We start from the raw sequence: 17,378 nt of genomic DNA, 5'->3' as shown, positions 1-17,378 counted from the left end.
ACCCTCAGGGCCCCTAGACGCTCAGCCCCATCTCTCCCTGCAGGACAAGAAGCTGATCAAGGCTCTATTTGATGTGCTGGCCCACCCCCAGAACTACTTCAAGTACACAGCCCAGGAGTCCAAGGAAATGTTCCCACGCTCCTTCATCAAGCTGCTGCGCTCCAAGGTGTCCCGCTTCCTGCGGCCCTACAAGTAACGCTCTGCCCGGGTGGTCCCCGCAGCCGAGAGTGAGGGAGTCCCCGCACCTCGCCTTGTGAAACCCGGGGCGCATGGCCTGCACAGAGGCGGGCCTGGGCTGTTTCGCGTCCACCGCCTACTAGGAAACACTGCTTCTCACCTCTCCACCTCACTCACTCCCAGGAAACCACGCCTGCCTGGGCCAGCTCCAGCGGGAGAGATGCCGCCAGGCCAGGGACACACATGCCCACCACGTGGGCAGGAGCACGGCCTACGCTCTCCCCGGAGGCTTGGGCCCTGGACGGCTGCCCACAGAAGGAGGGATGTGGAGGCCCCCTCTGGGGAGGGCCTCCTCACTCAGTGGCTGCGCCTCCAGCCACAGACACGGGACAAGGCTCCAAGGATTCTGCAATGGGACGGCCCGACCAGAGCTGCTAGTGGAGGAGACTGTGCTATCCCCTATGAGAACAGCAGATCCATCTGTACATACAAATATAAATATAACAGATATATATACACACACCTCTACGTGTGGGTACTTTGGGACAGCTCCTGGTCACTGAATAGCAATGGCGGCCTCACCCCTTCTCCCAGGAACCACCCAGCCTCCCTCCCCTCTGCCATGCCCTTACCACCCCTTACCACCTCTTCCCCTCGGACTGCTCCATGGGTGACGGCACCCCCTGTGGCAGTGACCCTGGGATCTGCACGGTGTCCTCATGTCACCAGGAAGGCCTCTCCTGGTAGCCCAGGTTGAGGACACTCAGAAAGTGGCCATTGTCTACAGAGCCCCGCCGCAGTGGACAGAACAAGGCGGCTGTCGGGAGGCCTGTGGCTGCTTCCTGAGGGGCCTATGTGGAGCCTTCCCCCCAGGTAGGACTCTGCGTGCAGCCACAGTCCTCCCAGGGAGCCAAGCCCAGATGCCACAGCTCTGCCTCTGCCTTCAGAGACCAACTCAAGGGCAAGGATCTCAGTGGGGCCTCTGCCCTTGACTGGCAGGCCATGTCCCTGCCCCTCCTGGGGCCACAATCCCCACAGACCAGCTTCTGCGGAAGGGAGCCCGCTTGCTCTGCCCAAGCTATCACAGATGCCCTCTGGGGTGCCCTCTGGAATGGACTCCAGCCACAGCTGCCTGAGGGAAAGCCCTGGAAGGCAGTCCCTCCTTTTTAGGGTTCCCCAGAGAAGCACAACCAGTTAGCTGTTTGTGACAGAGAGGACTTGTGCCTTTCTGGAGCCCGGGGGTGTGGCAGCCTGCCAGCTGCAGACCAGGAAGCCTGCCTGGGCTGTGACTCAGGCTGCGTGCAGAGTCGGGCAGCTGGGAGGATGCTGACGGGCACCCAGGGTCCAGAGGCCCGAGACCCAGGAGCCCCTGATGTCTCAGCTCCCCTGCCCAGCATGCTGTCCCCCCAGGCCCTTAGCAGGCTGAGAGAGGAGGAGGGTCCTACCATTGCCGGTCTGTGGATGCTGATCTCTTCTGGAAACACCCGACAAACATACCCACCGATGATGATGGGCAGGCACGTGGGCTTAAGTGTCCACTCATCTTGGGGCCTTGCCAGGCACAGAAGACCCCTGTGCTGTCTCGGGAATCAGAGAGCAAGCACACAGCTCCCTCCTGGACTCCGGACGTGGGCAGTGTGGACCCTCAGCAGTGGTCGGTCCATAAACTCCTGGCAGCTACTCTGCACCCTGCGCTCCCAAGAGAAACAGCAAAGCAAGAAGCTTCTAGAAGCAAAATAATTTGCCACTTGGCCATGACTGAGAAAAAGAGCCCGGGGCCCCAGGTTCCTCAAAGCCGGGTGCAGCTCCTGGCACAGCCTTGGAGGTGTCTGCCCAGGCCCTACAGAAGGAGCTCCGGTAAGGACCCAGTGCAGGGGGGCGGTAGTGGCAGGGCCGGACGAAGCCTGGCACAGACGGGCGGAGTTGGTGGACAGGCCCTGCCACCATGGGAGCCAGCGGGCAAGGCCTGCCCTGCTTGGGGCCTCTTAGATCCCCCTCTTCCTTCATCTGGCAGCTCCTCAGGACCCGCCCCCACCCCACACAGGCCTCTGCTCCTCCCCCACCCCTGTACTGCCAGGGGCAGCCGTCCGTTGCTGCTGCCCGTTGGTCTGGGACACACAGATAAAGGAGAATGGAAATATGGGCCAGAAAGTCCCCAGATAGCGACAGTGGCAGCAGAGGCCACGTGTGAAAGCCCAGTAAGGATGCTTTTCCCCACACCCACATACCCACAGTGCTGAGGCCTGCCAGCCCTCCTCCAGCACCTGTTGCCTACCTCACTGGTGTTTGGCAAGGTGAGCTAAAGGATGGTCTGCTGGATGAGCTAGACCATTTAACAGACAACTGCCGTGTACACAACCCAGACTCAGAGGGGTGGCCAGCCACGGACACAGTCTCTGTCTCCACGGCCGCCCACCCAACTGTGCAGCCAGTCCCAACAAGAAAGTACTAAGAACTGTCTCCACTCCTCCTCCGTGGCACACCGAGAAAGCTGCCCAACCTCGCTTGCAACCTCTCCAACCCAACACGCAGGGTGCCCTTCTGAGCAAGGGGGCCACGCCAGGCCGAGGTCACTCAGGCCAGAGCGGAAGCACTGGGAAGACAGAGCTGGAGCCGAGCATCCTGCCCTCCGTGACTACCCCCCAAACCCAGGAGTGTGCCCCTGCATTTGAGGTGGCTGGCATTTAATTTCACCCTGCCCACCTTGCTTCTGAGGATGGTGCCAGAGGGGGCATACTCAGGGCACCCTCCACCAGCACCCTGCCCCAACAGCCCCATGCCAGCCCAAGCCAGGCCTCCACCAGCATGCAGGCCCCTGGGTGGACCCTTGGAGACTGGCCAGCCTGGAAGAGAGACGAGGAGGGTAGGAGGAGCTGGCACTGGCTATGTGGTACTGCTATGTGCCACCTCCACCCACGCATCTGTTCAGCCCCATCTGCAGACATGGAAATGGAGACTGGTGGGCCGAGGGACAAAGTGGATGGCAGAGAGGGCAGTCAAACCCAAGCTCCTCCAGTTCCCATGGAGAGAGTGTCTGTCAAGTCTTGCTGTGTGAGTTTCACACATTCGAACCAGGCCAGCCTTTGCAGAAGGGTGCAGGGAGGAGCTGGGGAACCAACAGCAGGTACTGAAAGAGCGGGAGGGTGCTGGCCTCACTGGCAGTTCTGTCCCTCTTAACAAGCACTAACCCTCACTGTGAGAAGGGCCAGGCAACGAGCAGGATGCCTGCCGTGCAGATGTGAGCTGGCACTGTGACACTGACAAAATCCATGCCCCCTGCAGATCAACAGGAGTGACCATGCCCCTGCCACACAGGCACGCTGCATCCCAACAAGGGCAGGGAACAGAGGCTGAGAGAAGGCCCAAAGCCTTGTGCGCCAGCTCAGAGCCCCGGGACAGGGAACAAGAACAGAATGCGAGCTCGGGGAGACCTCTGCCCTGCCTGTGCTGCCTACACAGGGAGGGCGCGAGTCAGGGCCTTAGCGCTGTCCCGCTGCCAGCTGTCTCTGGTCCAGGCTGCAAACTGCAGCTCCTCCACCAGGTCCCCCACGTGCATGTCATTAAATGTTTGTGAGAATCACTTTTATAATAAACAGGAAATGAACACAAATCCTCTCTGTTGTTCAAGATCATGACCGGGGATAGCAGTAGAGTAAACCAGGATCTAGGAATAGCTGGAAGGGCCGTGGGGTTGCTGCAGGGCGGCCCTGAAGGAGCTCCGGCAGCAGCCTCGCAGGATGCCACTCAGCACCTGTGGCACACCGGCAGAGAGCAGACCCAATCAGAGCTTGTGTCTCCTGTCTTACCTCATGGGATGACACGTGCTGACACCGTGGCTTCCGCCTGCAAGTCAGGCCCACAGTGAGGAAGCAAGTGCACAGTGGACGTGTGTGCACACATGGCTGTGGGTATCCACCCCCTCTAACCCTCTAACACTCCCGGCAGGTGGAGCCCAAGGTCCTCCGTTGAATGCCACATTCTCCAAGGAGCTGTCAGCGTGTGCACCCAGCACAAGTGACAGCAGCGCCCAGAGCAGAGCGGGTGATGGTGGCCAAAGGACAGAGACAAGCCCAGTGTTCAGACACAAGATGTGGTCAAGCCTGCCTTCAATAGGAGAGGAAGCCCAGTGTCCCACGGGCAGCCCCTGAGGACATGATGCTAACGTGCACAGAGGGCCAGCTGCCCTGCCTGGGCCCCTCCACAGACACCCATGGTGGTGTGACAGTGGGTGGAGCTGGGGAGGGGCAGGTGGGTGGAGATTCCAGGAAGGGGATAAGGTGCAGCCCCACACTCCCCCTGTGTGGCCATGAGGGCCAGATAATGGCTTCTGTGCCTGTGTATCACCCAGACCAGAGCAGGCGCAATGTCTCCAAGCACACACCACTGCACTCAGTTTGGGCCAGAGCACCACGGACGCAGGGGGTCTTGGGCCTCTGGGGACTGGCCAATGCACTGTGGCCTCGCTGGACTCCGCAGCAAGGGGGAGGCACAGGGTACACCAACCCACTCCCCATGACCAGGACCCTGAGTGACCCCCCACACACCTCATGGAGCCAAGGATCCCCACCCCCTCAGCCTGGCACACCCCAAGGCTGCAAGACTCGGGGATCATATCCGGTCAGGCTAGGACCAAATTGTCCCTGTGGCAGAATTCCAGGGCTTCCCACTCTCTGATCCAAGTTAAGCAGCTTAGTGAAGATGGGGCATGCGTGGCCGCCCTGTCCGCTCAGGGGCAGTGAATGTGTGATGTGCCTGAATGAACGCAATGCATGCCTTAAGTTCCCGCACCCAGCAGGAAGATATATGGGAAAGATGACACCAGGAGAGCTGACAGAAACACAGACAGTGTCCTAAGCACTTGGCCTTTAACTCGGAACTGAATCTGCAGCTTAAAATGTCCCCATCAGTATGTGGGAAAACGATTTAAGAACATGCGACGGCTCGGTGGCTCTCACCTGACAAGCTCCAGGATCCCATATGGGCGCCGGTTCTAATCCCGGCAGCTCCACTTCCCACCCAGCTCCCTGCCTGTGGCCTGGGAAAGCAGCAGAGGACGGCCCAAAGCCTTGGGACCCTGCACCTGCATGGAGACCTGGAAGAGGCTCCTGGCTTCAGATTGGCTCAGCTCCAGCCGTTGTGGCTACTTGGGGAGTGAGCCTGAAGAACCTAGGCGTTTTCTGCCTTTTGTGATTCTGCCTTAATGGCTTGGCTGGGGGCTGTGTGAACTCCAGGCCTGACAGTCTACGTGACACCCGCAGGACACCTGGCAGGTCACGTAGGCAGACCACGCCTCAGGAAGGAGGTTCCTGGTGTTTGATAAGATTCACGGCCCAATAGCTCATCGATTTGTACTTTTTGCAAGTTGTTGCTTGTTTCAAATCCACCAATAGAAGCCTGCTAAATCATGACTGTATAATTAATAGCCTGAAATGTATAAGAACTGGGGGACTTGGGCTCTCTCTCTCTCTCTCTCTCTCCCTCCCTCCCTCTCCTGGCTCGTGCTTCTTTTTGTCCTTGCTGATCCAGCAGCAGCCTTGGCTGCAGCTGCCCCTCCCCTGCCCAGCCATGCTGGACTGGGGGAGGGGGCTGGGATACCTAAGCTAACTTGAATAATCCACCTTTATGCCTTAGCACCGACTTCAGACTTTATGATTATCTGGGGATTTCAAAAATCCGGCACAACAAGCCAGCAGGTGAAGATCTGCCTTTCCAACAAAAATAAATAAATCTCCAATCCACAAATGGGACCATCATCACTCTCACCACTTCCCAACAGGTTTTTTTCTCTTAATGTTCATGGAAAATGCACATTAAAAAAGAGTCAGCGCATGGGTTACATAGTTTTGCACTACTACAAACTTATTTTTTTTTAATGTATTAATTTTTTTTGAGAGGCCCAGACAGGAAAGAGCGGCGAGAGCACTTCCATCTGCTGGTTCACTCCCCAGACGGCCACCACAGCCAGAGCTGAGCCCATCGGAAACGAGCGTGCAGGGGCAGACCAGGAACGCGTGGACAGAGCCACGTTCAACTGCAGATACACAAGGAGGGCGGCAGGGCCACGACTCCGCCCCAGGCGTGCTCCAGGCCTCGACCGCCGCCCCGGGCTGTCCCCGACGTCCCTTCCGCCCCTGACCGCGTGGGACGCCTTTACCCCGCGCTCTCCACACGCTCTCCCGCAAACGCAACATCCAACATGGACGGCGGGAAGCGAAAGAAAAAAAAAAGCCCCCGCCTCGCGCAGGCGCGCGTGCGCACTCGCCGGCCGCGCCTCCCCTCACGCCGCCGGCCGCACGCAGGCTGAGGCGCCGGGCGCGGAGGGCGGGCCGGGGAGGCGGGCGCCGCGGGCCGACGGGCTGACGGGCGGGCTGGCGGCGGGAGGGCCGGGCCCTGGGCTGCGGCGGCCGCTCAAGGAGGCGCCATGGAGGCCGAGGCGGCCCCGGAGCGCGCCGGCCCGAGCGGGGCGCCCGACGAGGACGCGAGGGCCCTGGACGAGTTCGTGGCCCTGCACGGCCCCGCGCTGCGCGCCTCTGGGGTCCCCGAGCGGTACTGGGGCCGCCTCCTGCACAAGCTGGAGCACGAGGTGCGGAGACGCGGGTTGCTGGCGGCCGCGTGAGGAGGGGGCGCCGGGGCGGGGTTTGGGGTCCGAGAGACCCACGCGTACCTGGGGCCCCTCCGGCCGACCGGCAGGGGCTGTGCGGGGAACCGGAACTGGCACCAGCGTGTCCCCCTTGTGGGTCTGCCCGAGCCCCCGACCCGCCGGCAGCCAGCCCCTGGGCAACACAGTGGGAAGGGAGCTTCGTCACCCCATTGCACAGCTAGGAAGACTGAGACCTCTCCGCTGCCGAAGGCGGTTTCATGGGCGCTCCCTTCTACTCACCCGCCTGCTCCGACCAGGTGCTGCCTTCCCAGACTGGGGCAAGCCGGGAGCTGCAGGTGGCAAGACCTGGGCGTGGGGACAAACCCCACCCTTGCAGTTTTCCGCTGCAGTCCGCGAGGGTGCTGGCCTGGGCCCAGATGACTCCCCCTCGGAGTAGGATTTGTCCTGTCCCAGGCTTGTGAGCCCCCTGTTTGCTGGGGAGGGCGTAAGAAGGGCCCCCCACTGCCACAGGTCCCTCCCCAGCCGAGCCCCGGTCCCCACCTGCACAGCAGGGCTGATCCCAAGGGACACCTGGTTCCCAGGGGCCTCGGAGTGGCCGTCACCAGGGACCCCTGGTGCCCAACTGCTCCGCTCGGTGCCCCCCTGTGCCCCGAGGTGGCCAGTGTTTTTCCATGACCCTTGCGGGCCGAGCTGAGTCACCACATTGCCAGACACAGACCTGCGGCCCAGGGAAGGCTGCTCCTGCCGGCGGCCTGGGTGGCCTGGGTTCGAGGAGGGCAGAACAAGCCCTCACCCTACACCCCACAGAGCTGAGGGCCCACACCGTGCAGGAGGTGGCAGGACCTCTCCTTGTCTCCTTGGGTTCACCTCCAGCACTCCCAGCAGGGGTTAGGGTGAAGGCTGGGGATTTGGGGTGCTGGGGCAGAAGCTCCCTAAGCCCCTGTAATCCTTAATTACAGGAGAGGAAGTAATGGGACTGCCAAGAGCGTTCAGGCCCAGGTCGTGCACGCCCGTCTGGGGCTGCCACCCTGGTGCACCCCATACAGCTACCCCTGGGTCTTGGCTGTACGTTTCTGTCCACTCCCACCTCCCCCGCCGCCGCAAGTTCAAGTCTCCCCCCATCCTGCTGAGAATGCCTCCCCGTCTGGGAGCCTCTTAGGGCCCCTCGCTTTTTACCCTGTGTGCCAGGGGGGTCCAGGTGCCCACCCCACCAGTCCTCCTGTTCCCACTGCATTTGGGACTGACTTGCCCTGCAATGCAGGGGTGCTGACAAACAGGAATCCCCGCCCTTCATGGTCTAGGTTCTCAATGCGGGCAGCCAGGCACGTGCATGATGGCACAGGTGGGGGCAGATGAATCCTGAGGCCTGAGGGTGGCACCATGCCATGAGTGGGTGAGGCCTCCCACCAAGCTGTACTGTCTCCCCCAGGTTTTCGATGCAGGGGACTGGTTTGGAATAATGCAAGTAGAAGAGGCAGAGGAAGAGGAGGATGAGGCGGCCCAGGAGGTGCGGAGGAAGCAGCCCAACCCGGGCAGCGAGATGTGCTACAAGGTCATTGTGACCAGCGAGAACGGGCTCCAGGCTGCTGACCCCAACAGGTAGGGCCAGGCCGGAGCGGTGCCCACACCCACCCGCGAAGCCCCTGGGATCGTGCGGGGCGCAGCGCACAGGAGCCCTCCTCGGCTCCTCTCCATGGTCCTCTCCTGGTCGGCGTCTCATGGAGAGTTCTCGTTTATTGATGAGGAAGGACCAGGAAAGCAGCCCGAGGTCAGACAGCTGGCTGAGGGTGTGGCCATGTTGAGGCGCCAGCTTTCCTGGCACCCAAGCCCTGGCTGTCTGCTGCCACACAGTCCCCTGGGCACAGGAGCAGGGGGACACCTCACTCCCCTGGGATGTGTAAACATCTCGGAGCGGAGACCAGCACAGTGAACTCAGCAGCCAGCCTGGGGACGGTGCTGTTCCCCCAGGGCTGGGGGGGAGGATGGCTCATCCTCCGCCCTCCACTCCCTCTAGGAGACCAGGGTGTGTGGGCCACAGGCGTCCCTGTGTGTAGGGATAGAAGCCCTGTCAGTAGGCCACCTTGGTCCTGCCTCAAGTCCGGCTATGCTGTGTAGTGGCTCCTCTGCATGTTCCCTGGCAGCGGTCTAGACCAGGTGACTGTTCTCCGTGTCTGGCACTAGGCAGTGGGCACTCCTGTTACCGCATTGAAGGACAGTGGGCCAGGCCCTTCGGCCCCCAAGACCATGCAGAATGCCCATGCTGGGGACGTGGAGCCTCCGCAGGACTGGCCGCTGGTCCTCCCCTCCCTCCCCTTCTGGCGGCTCACAGGCGGTGGCTTCTCCTACAGCATCTTCCTCATTGACCACGCCTGGACGTGCCGCGTGCAGCATGCCCGCCAGCAGCTGCAGCAGGTGCCAGGGCTGCTGCACCGCATGGCCAGCCTGATGGGTGTCGATTTCCATGGCGAGCTGCCCAGCACGGAGGCCGTGGCCCTGGTGCTGGAGGAGATGTGGAAGTTCAACCAGACCTACCAGCTGTCCCACGGGGTAAGCGGGCTAGGCGGGCGCTAAAGGGGGGGCGGCCGCAGGGAGCCTCTCACAGGCCATGCACTCGTGGGATGCAGCCCCTCAGATCCCCATCCCCATTCTGTCACCCTCAGAGGTAAGCCGAGACCCACCAGGATCCCCTTGGGCCTTCATCACCCACTTGCAGCCAGGAAAAGTGCCAAGCTTGTGTTCCTTAACCACAGCTTCCATGCCACTTCCTCTAGGGGGACTTCTTAACTCACTGACTCACCAGCCCCCAACCTAGACATGTCCTCAGCTTGCCAGGCTTAGTGCCCTGCCCCTGTGTCCTCGCCTGCAGGGTCAGGGCTCTGCCCAGAGGGCTCCGGGGACTGAGGGTGCATGTGGGACATGCTGGGAGAGCCAGCTGAGGTTTGAGGGTACAGGAGTGGGTGGGACAGGCTGCCACTGTGCCCTCCCCCAGACCGCCGAGGAGAAGGTGCCAGTATGGTACATCATGGACGAGTTTGGCTCACGGATCCAGCACGCGGACGTGCCCAGCTTTGCCACTGCGCCCTTCTTCTACATACCCCAGCAGGTGGCCTACACACTGCTGTGGCCCCTGCGGGACCTGGACACAGGCGGTGAGTCTGGTGAGGGAGCCCGTGCTGCAGAGGACAGCCCGCCCCTGCCGTGCCTAACGGGCTGCATATCTTGGAGCAGAGGAAGTGACCCGGGACTTTGCCTACGGAGAGACGGACCCCCTAATCCGGAAGTGCATGCTGCTGCCCTGGGTCCCCGCCGACCTGCTGGACCTCAGCTATTCCACGCCTGAGCCGCCTGCCGACTACTACCAGGTGTGGCCCCCTGCCTCCACCTCCGGCCAGGGCCTATTGGCTTGGTGGATTCCAGAATATTCTCTACCCAGTTACCAAGTGAAAGGCAGGGGTCAGTGTGATCGTGAACTGCCTGTAGGGGACTGTTCTGTCCCTCCAGCGAGGGCAGGGAGCGTTTATTTTGCCAAGAGCCACTTGGAAAAGCCAAGTGGCCAGAAGCCACTTGAACTTGGGTCTGCCAAAGGCTTGTTGAATTCCTCGTCCTGTCCATTGGTTCAGGTTGATGCTCCCCACACCTGCGTCAAGTTGGCAGGAACCTGAGCTGTGGCCAGTGGTGTGGCTGGCCCGCAGAAGGCAGGTGTAGCTGTGCGGCCAGACTTGGACAACTGATGCCACCACACATGGCTCCCACAGGGCAGGAGCAGGGGGGACACCCCGGGGATCCTGGCTCTGTGTGTCCAGTCCCCTTCCGTTCTGGGCCCTCTGCCCCCAAGATGGCCCTCCAGGGCCCAGCCACCTGCTGCCACCACACAGGTCGTCACACACTGCCTCATGTAGTGACTTCTCTCAGAGCAGGTGGACGGAGTCCTTGTGGCGTCTGTGTGTGGGGGGGTGGCCGTGTGTGGGGGGTGGGTTCCCCTGCTTCCTTAAACTGAGGTCTGTTCCTCACTCGCCGTGTCCCCTCAGGCCATCCTGGAAGAAAACAAGGAGAAGCTGCCACTACCCATCAGCCCGACAGCGCGTCCCAGTGACCACGTCTTCAAGTACGCAGCCCCTCCCCACTAGCCGGGGCCTCCTCTCGCTGGCCCACCTGCACGCTTCTCTGGCCCCGGGGCAGGGCCTGGCACACAGTCGCTCAGCAGGTCGCCCGCATTGCCACGTAGGCAAGGCAGGGATGGAAGGCAGGAACAGAGAGCAGGGAGGGGAAGTCGGTGCTGGGGCCAGACCCTGCACATACTGCTGGCAATAACAGCCCCCTGGGCAGAGGCCCCATGCCGGCCCGCTGGGTGCCCGGGGACAGCCCTCCTCAGGAGGCTGCAGGCATGGGCTGGGAGCTGTAAAGATGAGTGAGCAGATGCAGGCCAAAGCCTCTTCGTTGCTGTGGCAGAGGGAGATGGGCTGAGGTGTGGGAACCCTGCCACGCAGTGCAGTGCTGGGCCCGGGTGGAGTCCTTCACAGGTGGTTCTCTGCCGTCACAGGAACCCTAGGCACCTTTCATTCAGCCGTCCACACCTGTACCTGGTCCACACCAGGCTGTACCTGCCCCCTCCCACCAGATCCTAGGCCTTACCAACCTCTGCTAGCCAGCTGCCTAGCCCAGAGACCCCTGTCCAATGTCACCACCTCCCCTGCTTCACCCCAGTCCACGGGGGGCAATGGTCACTCTGCAGCCAGGATTGGACTCAGCTGACCTGAGTGGGTCACCATGTCATCTGTGGGTCCTCCCCTGGTTGCCAGATACCCAGTTCCTCTGTGAGAAACCTGTCACCTGTGTCCACTCACCTTAATATTTAGCTGTCACCTAGTGGGTCCCTAGTGTCCCGGCCACACCTAGTGTCAGGCTGTGGGCACACTCAGCCCCGGGCTGGGCTGGCAGCACCCCAGGGCTCTCCCAGGTCCCCAGCCCCCCCCCCCCCCCGGGACTGGGCTCCTGTGTCCATAGGAGGTCAGTGCTGTCGGCTCCGCTTATCTCACGCTTGTGGGAAAACAACACCCAGGTCACAGGGCAGGTGGGTGCCTAGGGTATCAACACAGATTGCCCCTCCCCTGGCAGACACAGAGGTGAGGGGCTAGTGCCAGGCCTTGTAAGACAGGCTGAGGCAGGGCCAGCTCAGCGGGGCCTCTTCCGCAGGGTCTACACCGACATGCGCCAGGTGCTCAGCCACCTCTCCCACCCCCGCTTCGTCTTCACCCAGAGCGAGGCCGACGCCGACATCCTGTACAACTTCTCCCACTTCAAGGATTACAGGTAACAGGGACTCCAAGGCGACGCCCAGGGCTGCCTGCCCGTCATCGCAGCCCAGCCCTGAGCTGCCCTGTGGTATACCCGCCCCGGCCACAGGAAGCTGAGCCAGGAGCGGCCAGAAGTGCTGCTGAACCAGTTCCCCTGTGAGAACCTGCTGACGGTGAAGGACTGCCTGGCCTCCATCGCGCGCCGGGCTGGGGGCTCTGAAGGGCCCCCCTGGCTGCCCCGTACCTTCAACCTGCGCACAGAGCTGCCCCAGTTTATCAGCTACTTCCAGCAACGGGAGAGGCGGTGAGCGCCCCACCCACAGGGAGCCAGGCGGCCAGAGACCCATCCTGGGCTGAGGGTCCTTTCCACCACAGCCCAGCTCCCCACCCTACTCCCCACCCAACATCTCTGCTGCTGGGTGTGGCCTAATCAGTGCCCCCACCCCACAGGGGCGAAGACAACCACTGGATCTGCAAGCCCTGGAACCTGGCCCGCAGCCTGGACACGCACATCACCAGGAGCTTGTGTAGCATCATCCGGCACCGGGAGAGCACCCCCAAGGTGGGTAGAGCAGGCCTCTGCAGGTGGCAGTGCAAGGGGGTGGCTGGAATTGGGGTGATCCGAGCTCTCTCCAAAGCCCGAGATCAGTAAGCTTTCTCACCCCTTGTTAAAACAGACATGGCATAAAGCACTCGTCGTGACCCCAGGCAGGCTGAGAAGGCAGAGGAGGGCTTGGGGTTACTGTGGGACAGCCCCTGGTGCGCCCCTGCATGTGGGATTGGGGCCGTGGGCGCTCCAGGGCCCCCTCTCCTGGCCCGGGGAGGCGAGAGCTGCAGGCGAGCCCACACATGTGTCCTCCAGGTGGTGTCCAAGTACATCGAGAGCCCCGTCCTGTTCCTACGAGAAGATGTGGGCAAGGTCAAGTTCGACATCCGCTATGTGGTGCTGCTACGGGCCGTGCAGCCCCTTACCCTGTTTGTGTACGACGTGTTCTGGCTGCGCTTCTCCAACCGGTGAGTGGGCACTGGCCAGGAGGGGACCTGGTGCAGACAGGGCCAGGTTGTGGGGCCTCATTCACTGCACCTCAGACAGGGTCCTGGAGAGACGAAAAGGTCCCACATCTGGGGCAGCCTTGCGGGGGCGGGGGGGAGTCTCAAGACCACAGAGGGCACAACTGGGCTGGCTGTCCCAGCAACTACCCTCACAAGCCATCCCTTCCATCTGGGCAGTGACTGCTCGGCAGCAGGCAGAGCTCGCCAGAGCCCAACGGCCTCGTGAAGGCCCCTCCCAGTGCCCCCTGAGCATCCTCCATGACCACTAAATCGCTGCCCAGGTGTCAGGCCGATAGCACCTGCACGGCAGGGACCAAGGGGCCTGCACTTGATGTCACCCGTCTCTCGCAACCCTGGGAACCCCTGCTCCTGCACACTGAGTGGGCCGGGTGACAGACATCCACACACGCATTGTCACTGCATTGTGGGGCCCCAGCCCCAGCCCCAGCTCTGATGGAGCCGCCCCACCTGCAGTCAGACCCATGGGCACTCGGTCAGGGAGACCCACACCATGTCTCCGGCTGCTTCTCCTCCAGGCCCTTCGCCCTCGACGACCTGGATGACTACGAGAAACATTTCACTGTCATGAACTACGACCCAAATGTGGTGCTTAAACAGGTAGGCCTGCTGGGGTGTGGGGAGGTCAGAGCAGACAGGCCTGTCCCCAGCTCTGTGTTTGAAGGCGATTTTTAGAATGACTGAGTATGCCAGCGGCCAGCGGTTCCTGGGCTCAGGGTGACTCCTGGGCCCTACAGCAGATCAGAGCAATCAGAGCACATGTCTCACCACCTCCCCATCGCCCTGGGCGAAGTGTCCCTCCTCTCCCGCTGCTGACACCCATACCCCGGGCACTGGGCAGCAGTTCTGCCCAAGCGAGGCCGTGAGGGGGCACTGTGGTCGCAGGCCTGTACGGAAGTGTCCTGTGGCTGTGCTGGTCTGCCTGCCGGTGGGGAGCCTGCATCGGGCTCCACTGGCCCTCCCTGCCCTGCCGTGATGTCCTGAAGGGGCGCGCATCCTCCGCAGTCATTCCTGCACAGCTGTATCCCCAGCTGTCCTTATGTGCATCCAAGTCCGTGGGTGGCTTAGGTCACCTGGCACGGCCTGCTGACCACCTAGAGGTTCAGGTGTTGCTGTTAGCACAGCGTCCAGTCCTGCGCCCTCCCTTGTCTCTTGCTGCTCACAGCCATGTAGCACACGATGTCTGGGGGGTGCCCACCCCCTCCCTGGTGGGTGCTTGACTCCAGGACTGCACATCTGGAATGTGCTAGACATCAGCCTGGGGTCCCAAGCCCCTTCCTGGACATCAAGCCTGTGTCACTCCAAGATGCCCTGTGCCTGGGGTGCCAACACTGGGGCTCCACGGGGCCCGTCCCCACTTGTTCTTCTCACTCAGGCATGTTGAAGTCAAGTTTCCCAAGTCTTGCTGTCCCTCAGGCATTTGGGAGTCTGCTGGGCCGATGGTCATGAGCTACCCGTTGGTTGTACTGCCAGGAGCTGGGTGTGGCAGCTGGGGCCCCACAGCCTTTCAGCCTTGGCACCTGCAATTGCAGAAAGAGATCCAGAGGCTACCCCCAGTCTCTTGCCAGGCTCTGTAGCCCACAGGGCTGGCACTGAATCCTCCAGGGTATCCGAGGTCCCCCTGCCATCCAGCGGAGGTCCAGGCCCCATGTGACAATGTATCTGTTGCAGGTACACTATGACGAGTTCATCCCTGAGTTTGAGAAGCAATACCCTGAGTTCCCCTGGAGTGGTGTCCAGGTGAGGCTGTGGGAGCAGGGAAGCAGGTGATGGGGCTGCCTGGGGCTGGGGCTCAGGCAGGAACAGTCACTCAGGTCCCACAACCCCACCTTTCTGTCCCCAGGCCGAGATCTTCCAGGCCCTCAGGGAGCTGTTCCAGGTGGCTTGTGCCCGGCCCCCCCCCATGGGCCTCTGCGACTACCCCTCCTCGCGGGCCGTCTATGCCGTCGACCTCATGCTCAAGTGGGGCAGCCAGGCAGATGGTGAGGAACAGCACCGAGAGCTCCCTGCCCCACCAGGAGACCGAGGCGTGCGGAGGCCGTGGCTCAGTCCCCATGCACAGGCAGGGGCGGGTGGTGAGAGAGCACGCCTGGGACGGAGCCCACCCATATCTGTGCAGCCCTGGTGGGCCCGCCAGTACCCTCCCATGCTGGCCTTGTGTCACTGCCGCCCTGCCAGACTGCAATGACAACCTCCCCAGGACTGTGGCCACCAGCCCTCAGGCCACCCGCTCGTTTGTGTTGCTCGCAGGGCGGCGAGTGATGCAGCCACAGATCCTGGAGGTGAACTTCAACCCAGACTGCGAGCGGGCCTGCAGGTACCACCCCAGCTTCTTCAACGACGTCTTCAGCACCTTGTTTCTGGACCAACCCAATGACTGCCACATCACCCGCCTGCTCTAGGCGCTGGCAGCCAGGGCCCCAGCCCTCCCACCTCTCCTCCCTGCCCCCTCTCTGAAGCCCTTGGCCCTGCTGTACACCCTGGGGGCGCAGGATCCTCCCCAGGCAGCTGAGCTGCACCCCAGGCCTACAGTCCCCAGCTCAGCCGAGGGCTCAGTTCTGGATGCCAGGAGAGGCTGTGTTGGCAGTACCTCTGGGAGGCGCGGGCCACTCTATGGGACAGGCAGGCCAGCCCAGCTCTTGATCCTCTTTGCTGCATTGGTACCCCAGGTTCTGTGGGATGGGGCAAAGCCTTAGCCCCCATCCCAGCTCTACCAGCAAACCTCCCAGCAGGCTCCAGCTGGGAGGGGCTTTCCCCTTCCTCTGGGAAGTCAGACCATATTGTCCCTGCCTGGCAGCCCCTGGGCACACCACCAGGCGCAGCCTTGTCTGAGGGTCTTGGGATGCCCCAGGCAGTGGGCAGCCAGGAAGTGCTGCTTCCAGGGCACCTTGGTGCCAAGGCCAGCAGCCATCTACCAGGAGCCCGAGTGTAGGGCTCTCATTAGTGTTTATTAATGGGGGAGAAGGTAAAATTCTGTTGTTTCCTTGTCTGAGTTCGAGGCAGCTGCCAGCATGTTGTGCAGCCAACTCTCCAATGGGCGGGAGCTGCTTCCAGAACATTCCAGGAGCAGAAGGGTGGGGCCTGGTGGCAGTAGTTTCATTTTTGAAGCAAAATAGTGTTCCTCCTATAGTAAAACTGGATGTGTCTGCACCTCCCAAACCTGGGTTGGCTGGGGCACCTTGGCCACCACAGAGCAGCCCCCTGCTGGGGCGCCCCTGCCCCCAAGCCTTCAGTATTGTACCACAATAAAACGTGCCTTCTTTTACAGTAGCTCTCGTTCCTTGGGCCCTGGAGGCACGGACCTGGCCCCAGGTGCCTGCCAGACTCGCTGCTGCCAACCCAGGCAGAATGCTCAGGTGTGTAGCCTGAGAAACAGGCAGGGAGGGAGACCCTAGCAGCCTTGGGCAGTGTCCTGCTTGGCGTGCCTGTCCCCTGGCCATGGTGGGTGTGGAGCGGCAGGCAGCAGCTTCAGTGGGACCTACGCCCCTTAGAGAATGAGATGTGTGGACGCAGAGCCGCTCACAGGACTCAGGAACCCTGGGACGGGTGCTCCTGCTCGCGCCTGCTTGCTGCCAGGAGGTGCTGGGGGCAGGCCTGGACAGTCACTGACAGCTGGGCCACACGGCCCTGGCCTTGATCCCCACCTGGCTGCCCACCCACTCACTTCTGACAGATAGGCGCTGTGCACCATTCCTGGTGTCCTCACAAATGGGCAACCCTAAAGGAATGCTCCTAGTGCCAAGGCCACTGCCATGGAGACAAGACTGCCAGCAGGACCAGGAGTACCCTGTGCAGCCCAAGAAGCCTGGACAGGAGAGGCTGGCATGGGTGCCAGAACAGATCCTCAGAGGCAGCTGTGGCTTCATCACCACCCCAGGCTGTAGCTCTTCCAAGGCCCCTGTCCCCTTGCCCAGGCTCAGAGGCCCCAGGAACCAAGTGGCCAGCGGCCAGCGGCCAGCAGGCAGGCATGGGGCCTATGCCCTGCGGGCTGTACCCGCAAGGCCTCTGGAGCAGGAGCAGCTTGGCCTAGGGGCTCAGCACCAGTGTGGACCTGGCTGTCGTCAGGGTGAGGATGAATGTCCCAGGCACAGAGCACGAGAGAAATGAGGCCCTAGGACACTTGACTGCCGGCTGAGGAGCCACACAGAGAGCTGGCCGGGTGGTCTGTGGCATGGAGTGCTGCGAGTGAGGGGAAGGCCAGGGTCGGGGCTGTCGCCTCTCCCACAGGCCAGCAG

At 62.0% G+C, this 17,378-nt stretch overlaps 2 protein-coding genes across 4 annotated transcripts in view; both read left to right on the top strand.

Annotated features, from left to right (window-relative positions):
* Window positions 1-196, top strand: part of SCUBE1 (signal peptide, CUB domain and EGF like domain containing 1) — an 85,812-nt gene extending 85,616 nt beyond the window's left edge. For all 3 annotated transcript variants that reach the window (XM_040991463.1, XM_040991456.1, XM_040991449.1), the window contains one exon: window positions 44-196. In XM_040991463.1, coding sequence (XP_040847397.1) covers window positions 44-196 — 153 coding nt within the window. The remainder of the gene's footprint in view (window positions 1-43) is intronic.
* A 6,378-nt stretch (window positions 197-6,574) lies between these two features.
* TTLL12 (tubulin tyrosine ligase like 12) lies at window positions 6,575-16,408 on the top strand. Its single transcript, XM_040987218.1, has 14 exons — window positions 6,575-6,760; window positions 8,208-8,377; window positions 9,127-9,325; window positions 9,768-9,927; window positions 10,007-10,140; window positions 10,807-10,883; window positions 11,972-12,088; window positions 12,182-12,376; window positions 12,523-12,634; window positions 12,935-13,086; window positions 13,662-13,743; window positions 14,815-14,883; window positions 14,987-15,125; window positions 15,394-16,408. The coding sequence occupies exons 1-14, from the start codon at window positions 6,599-6,601 to the stop codon at window positions 15,543-15,545; spliced, it is 1,920 nt and encodes a 639-aa protein (XP_040843152.1). The 5' UTR covers window positions 6,575-6,598; the 3' UTR covers window positions 15,546-16,408.
* The last annotated feature ends 970 nt before the right edge of the window (window positions 16,409-17,378 follow it).

Source organism: Ochotona curzoniae, unplaced genomic scaffold (genome assembly GCF_017591425.1).
Source record: "Ochotona curzoniae isolate NIBS_2020 unplaced genomic scaffold, NIBS_Ocur_1.0 contig_1014, whole genome shotgun sequence".
Classification (NCBI taxonomy): domain Eukaryota; kingdom Metazoa; phylum Chordata; class Mammalia; order Lagomorpha; family Ochotonidae; genus Ochotona; species Ochotona curzoniae.
This window is presented reverse-complemented; position numbering and strand designations above follow the sequence as displayed.